The sequence below is a fragment of the Gekko japonicus genome, unplaced genomic scaffold (genome assembly GCF_001447785.1).
Source record: "Gekko japonicus isolate JY-2015 unplaced genomic scaffold, Gekko_japonicus_V1.1 scaffold182, whole genome shotgun sequence".
NCBI classification, from domain to species: Eukaryota; Metazoa; Chordata; class Lepidosauria; order Squamata; family Gekkonidae; genus Gekko; species Gekko japonicus.
Window position 1 is genome coordinate 721,027 of NW_015173128.1, and position 5,533 is coordinate 726,559.

The 5,533-nt window shown below is 47.8% G+C and overlaps 1 protein-coding gene across 1 annotated transcript in view; it reads right to left on the reverse strand.

Annotated features, from left to right (window-relative positions):
- BLMH (bleomycin hydrolase) overlaps nt 1-4,435 on the reverse strand; it is a 40,187-nt gene extending 35,752 nt beyond the window's left edge. The window contains exon 1 of the mRNA XM_015422039.1: nt 4,216-4,435. Within this exon, the coding sequence (XP_015277525.1) occupies nt 4,216-4,228 (13 nt within the window). The 5' untranslated portion in view covers nt 4,229-4,435. The remainder of the gene's footprint in view (nt 1-4,215) is intronic.
- Nucleotides 4,436-5,533: the final 1,098 nt, after the last annotated feature.

A 5,533-nucleotide genomic window follows, 5' to 3' on the forward strand; every position in this document is an offset into this window, starting at 1 on the left:
CCAGGGTCACCCACTGAGTTCCACGACTGAATGGAAAATTGAACTTGGGTCCAGTGTTCCCTCTAAGCTGGGTTAGTGTGAGCTAGCTCACAGTTTTTTTAGCCTCCAGCTCACAAATTTTTGTCTTGGCTCAGAAAGGAGGGCTCCAGAGCAAACTAATTTATGCAGCAGACAAATCGATCACTCAAGACTTTAATGCCAATAGGTCACAAAGTAGGATTTTTGCTCACAAGACAGCTTAGAGGGGACATTGCTTGGGTCTCTTGGGTCCTAGTTTGACACTGGTCCTAAAATTTTCTTCCATCTTCCGAAAGAAAGAACAGAGGCTAGATCACTGGTTCCCAAAGTAGGCAAAACCACCCCCGGAGGGGTGCTGGAACGATCCAGGTGGGCGGTAGGAGCCCTGGGTGCAAATCTGTCATTGCATCTTTTTGTCCATTTTTGAAGGTAGATTTCCAGGAGGGTGCTGAGTTTAAAAAAAAAAGTCTGAAAAGGGGGCGGTAGGCCAAATAAGTTTGGGAACCTATGGGCTAAATGGAAGAACTGGGGTTTCATCTTGTGAAAAAATCAGTAGTGGGGGAGACAAATAAGTTAGCGCCCCTGTCCTTAACAGGACAGCAGAACAATGTCATGTCAAATAGATTCCAGTGCTATGCAGATTCTCCCACCTTCTGTAATTCCTATGGCTACCAGATTGTCTCCAGCTCCTTTCCCATGGTGTACTCTAAGCCAATGCCCCCTCTAAGCTGTGGAGTCTTGTGAGCAAAAATTCTACTTTGTGAGCTACTGACATTAAAGTTGTGAGCGAGTCATTTGGCTACTGCATAAATTAGCTTGCTCTGGAGCCATCCTTTCTGAGCTAAGACAAAAATGTGTGAGCTGGAGGTTAAAAAACTGTGAGCTATCTCACACTAACTCAGCTTAGAGGGAACACTGCTCTGCGCCCTGCCTGATTCCAAACACCCATCAGCTAAAACCGCCCTACCCAGACACACAACTAAGCCCAGTCCACTCAGGCTGTGGATGATATGGAGGAGGGAAGAAGCCATGCATTGAAGAAAGTAGGAGGGATACAAACATTATATAATAGCTCTCCCGTGTTTACAGATGAAATAGTGACACAGCTCCTCATCTGAAGGGTCACTGCCCAAAGGCCACCCCTTCCCACCTCCCAGACATTGCTAAAAGTGTTTCATGGCTCAAGCATTTCCATTTACGATGCAATAATCCTGTTTTCCACTGATTTAGAAACCAAAAGGTGGTGATGGCAGAGATTGGCCACCTGCCAAAGGCAGCACCACCACAGGGGGCTGCACGTAGCCCTGGATCCCAAGTTGCTTCTGCCAGGGCTCTTTTTGTAGAAAAAGCCCAGCAGGAACTCATTAGCATAATAGGCCACAACCAACAGCAGAAACTCATTAGCATATTAGGCCACACCCCTGACAGCACAGCTCATTAGCACATTAGGACGCACCCCCATGTTACCAGAAGTGTAGTCATCCAGCCACACCCACCTTTTACCTTGTTTGTTGTCAAAACCCAGGGCTTTTTTGTAGCAGGAACTCCTTTGCATGTTAGGCCACACACCCCTAATGTAGCCAATCCTAATGAGTTCCTGCTGTTGGGTGTGGCCTATTATGCTAATGAGTTCCTGCTGGGCGTGGCCAACTTGGGAGCCAGCCGGAACTCCGTTCCTGCGCGTTCCTGCTCAAAAATAGCCCTGCTTCTCCCCTTTGCAATGTTTGTCTGTTTCTCTGCCCTCTTCACACAAGAAAAAGAAGCAGAGATCAGTATTTACCTGATCCTTTCGGTGGCTGTGGGGATTGGGACCTAGAGGGAGAGAACAAATAACCCAGCAGGGAGCAAGAAGATGGGCCTGCGGGGAGAAGAGTGATGTCTTCTTCCCTCCTCCCCCCAAAAAACCTGAGCTGGCACAACATGGTTCTTTTGGTTAAGGATATATTAGGAAGAACTTGAACATCTTCCAGTATATTGCTTAACACTGCAGCCGCAGGGTGCACAACAGCAGGGATGGTGATGTTAAACACTCATGTATACTAGCACCGCCCTAGAACTGCAGATGTGGGCTACAGATGAAAAGGTGCAATGAGCAAGTGAAGTTTTAAGACTGATTCCGTGAGGAATCTGAACCGACAAAGTTAGCAACCCACTGCGGGAGAATCCAAGCAGAAATGGCTGGGTTAAAATTAGTTCACCGTTAGATTTGATTATATTAAAAAAGGCTTAAACAGAGATGATGGTTTTCTAAGACACTAGAGATGTCAAATGGCTTAACATAACTAGGTAGCCTCTTTTGTGAACAATTCTTATGTGTATCTTGCATACTTTTCCATACAGATGTAGAAACAACAGAACCTTTTAAATCCACAGTTCACCATTTCCTCTCCCCAAATACTAGAACTTGAGGGCATCCAATAAAGCTGATGGGCAGTAGATTCAGGATGGACAAAAGGAAAGACTGCTTTACACAGAGAATGATTAGAATGTGGAATTCGCTGCCAGGGGATGTAGCGATGAGCCACAGGCATAGACAGCTTTAAAAGGGGATTAGATAGATTCATGGAGGGTAAGTCTATCAATGGCTACTAGCCATGGTGACTGGGGGGGAACTTCCACATTCAGAGGCACTAAGCCTCCGAATCCCAGAGCCAGGAGGCAACATCAGGGGAAGGCCACAGCCTCCGTACCTTGTTGTTGGCCCTCCAGAGGAACTGGTTGGCAGCTGTGTGATACTGAAATATGTCTAAAGCTGATGGCCACAGTCCCTGAACAGACTGAAGTAGTAACAAAAAACTGTGCAGGAGTTTGCGCTAAAAAATTTGAAATATTAATCAAAAAGGTTTCATACAAAAGAATGTACAATATTTGCGTAACATATCAAATACAAGTGAAGACGGTGATCTCCGGAATGTTCTGCCGTTTCGACACAAGTCTTCTTCTGAACAATGATGTATACATGGGGTGTCTCTCTATTTCATTTCAACTGATTCATCATCAACAATTTCATGGATCTCTCAGGATTGTGTAATACACTGTAGAAACAGTTTCTAGAGAAGCCTTTCCATGGGCGGATGAAGTTGATTAACATTTCGAATTTATTAGCGCAAACTCCTGCACAGTTTTTTGTTACTACTTCGGTCTGGCCTCTGTGTGAGACAGGATGCTGGATGAGACAGACCATTGGTCTGATGTAGCAGGGCTCTTCTTAGGTTCTTATTTCCCCTACCACATGTGTGTATGTGTGTGCATAGATAGACTTTCTGACTGAGAACTTATTTAACACATCTGATATGGCCTATGAACCCAATATTTTACTAGATCAGTGCATTTTTAAGGTGCCACTAGACACTGTTTTTGTTTTTACAGTTTTAATAAAACATCCACTAAAGGCAAAAATACAGGCAATGAGTTACCTGGCACTCGAAAATAGGGACAAAGCACACGTGTACTCCTCACCCCTAAAACCCCATTCCCAAGATACACAAGAGGCCCTGAGAATAGAGCATCAGTTTAGAACTTTTGTGAGGTTTAGGTCCAAATTTTACCAAGTTACCTCAGTCGGACTTTGGCTGGTCACTTTCCCTCCGTCTGACCTACCTCACAGGGTCGTTGTGAATATGAAATGATGTAGGAGGGATGCCACTCTTGAGATTTTTTTAAGCCGAGCGATAATTACATTACATTACACATTTGATTTATATACCGCTTCTTCCCGAAGGCTCTGAGCGGCTTACGTAGACATTTAAATCACCTAACTAGGGCCACAGTGCAAGGGGAGGGGTGAGTGCCTACCAGGCACCTAAGCAGCAGTGATCTTCCTTATGTTGTTCTTCTTCCATGGTGGGTTCTTTCTGTTCATTACAATCAATAATTTGATTGTATGTATAACAAAACAGGTATTTTACTAACTAAAGAATAAAGTTGCCAGTTGGTAAGAGCACTGATGGAGTCCCCCCAGCCTGGCTGCAGGGAGGCGCTCTGCCCACGCTCAGAGGCGCTCGTTGGCCCCGCCGCCACTGGAAGAGACGCTTGTCCCTGAGGCGGGCTCTGGGGCCTCGCCTCCCCTCCTCCGCTCAGCGGTACCCCCCACCACAGACCGTCTCCATGGCAACCCCACAGACCCTCTCCCCTGCGGGCCGCACCCTTCACCGTCGCCATGGCAACACCCACCCACCCACCCCTCTACCCCGGTACCTGGGAGGCTCATCGCCAAAAGCGTCGGGTCCGTCAGCAGCACTCAACAGAAGCGACAGAAAGAATCGGGCAAGCCGGGGGGGCGGAAGCGGCTCTTTAACAGCCTCGGAAGCAGGAAACGGGTCCCCGTGACGGACAGTGGCGAGGGACAAAAAGAAACCCCTTTCGCGGAGGAAACGCTTCTTAAAGGAGCCGCAGCCCTCTCAGGCGTTAAGGCTCGTCAGCGCAAGCCAGTGGAGGTGTCTGGTCCGTGCCTCCGTTTTTATATGTCCCCTCCCTTCCTTCCTTCCAAATAACCCGAGGTGGCATGCATCAATTATCTCCTCCTCCCCGTCGATTTTACCTACACAACAACCCTTTGGGGTAAGTTAGGCTCAGAGAGGACGAGTGAGTTTCATGGACGGGTGGGGGTGGGGGTTTGAACTGGGTCACCCAGCAGCACTCCGACTAATGCACCGCACTGGCTCTCGCCCCCCCCCCCCCCCCCCCACGAAAGGTGGGCGGATCCCGGGTGGGAATGGCTGCCAACTCCAGGTTGGGAAATTCCTGGAGATATTGGGAAGGAGCATGGGGAGAGTGGGATTTGGGGAGCAGAGGCAGCTCAGCACAGACGTGATGCCATAGAGTCCAGCCTTCGAACTGCCATTTTCTCCTGGGGAATTTAACTCTGCCCTCTAAGAACAGCTGTAATTCCGGGAGATCTCCAGGTCCAACCTGGAGGTCGGCAAACCTAGGGAATGCATGGAGATTTGGGGGGGGTGGAGCCTGAGAAGGGTGGGCTTTGGAGAGGGGAGGGAGGTCAATGGGGTATAATGGCCATAGAGTCCACCTTCTAAAGTGGCCATTTTTTCCAGGGGAACTGATCTTTGTTGCCTGGAGAACAGTTATAATAGTAGGAGATCTCCAGTCACCACCTGGAGTTTTGTAAACAGGGGACACGGCTATGAATAGTTAACTTAAACAAGGTTACACCGTGCAAAAATATATAATAAATAAAAAAACTCATAATTATAAAGGTTATAAGTATGCTTTATCCCAAATATAATAGTAAGTATAAATAAGATATAATACATATACAACTACATAGGTTTCCCTATCCAGGGGTCATTTCCTGCAGGAGCTCACAGGAGCGGAGCTCCAGCAATAAAGAGCCCAGGGGGCGGGCACACGCAACAAGCCCCACCCCCTGCTCCCAGCAGCCCTCAGTCAGAGAAAGAAGCAGCCAGGTAAGTTGCAGAGCTCCCCCCGGCCCCCAACAGTCCAGTGGCATCTTTAAGACCAAGCTTTATTCAGGTACAAGCTCTCCCTCCTCTGCAAG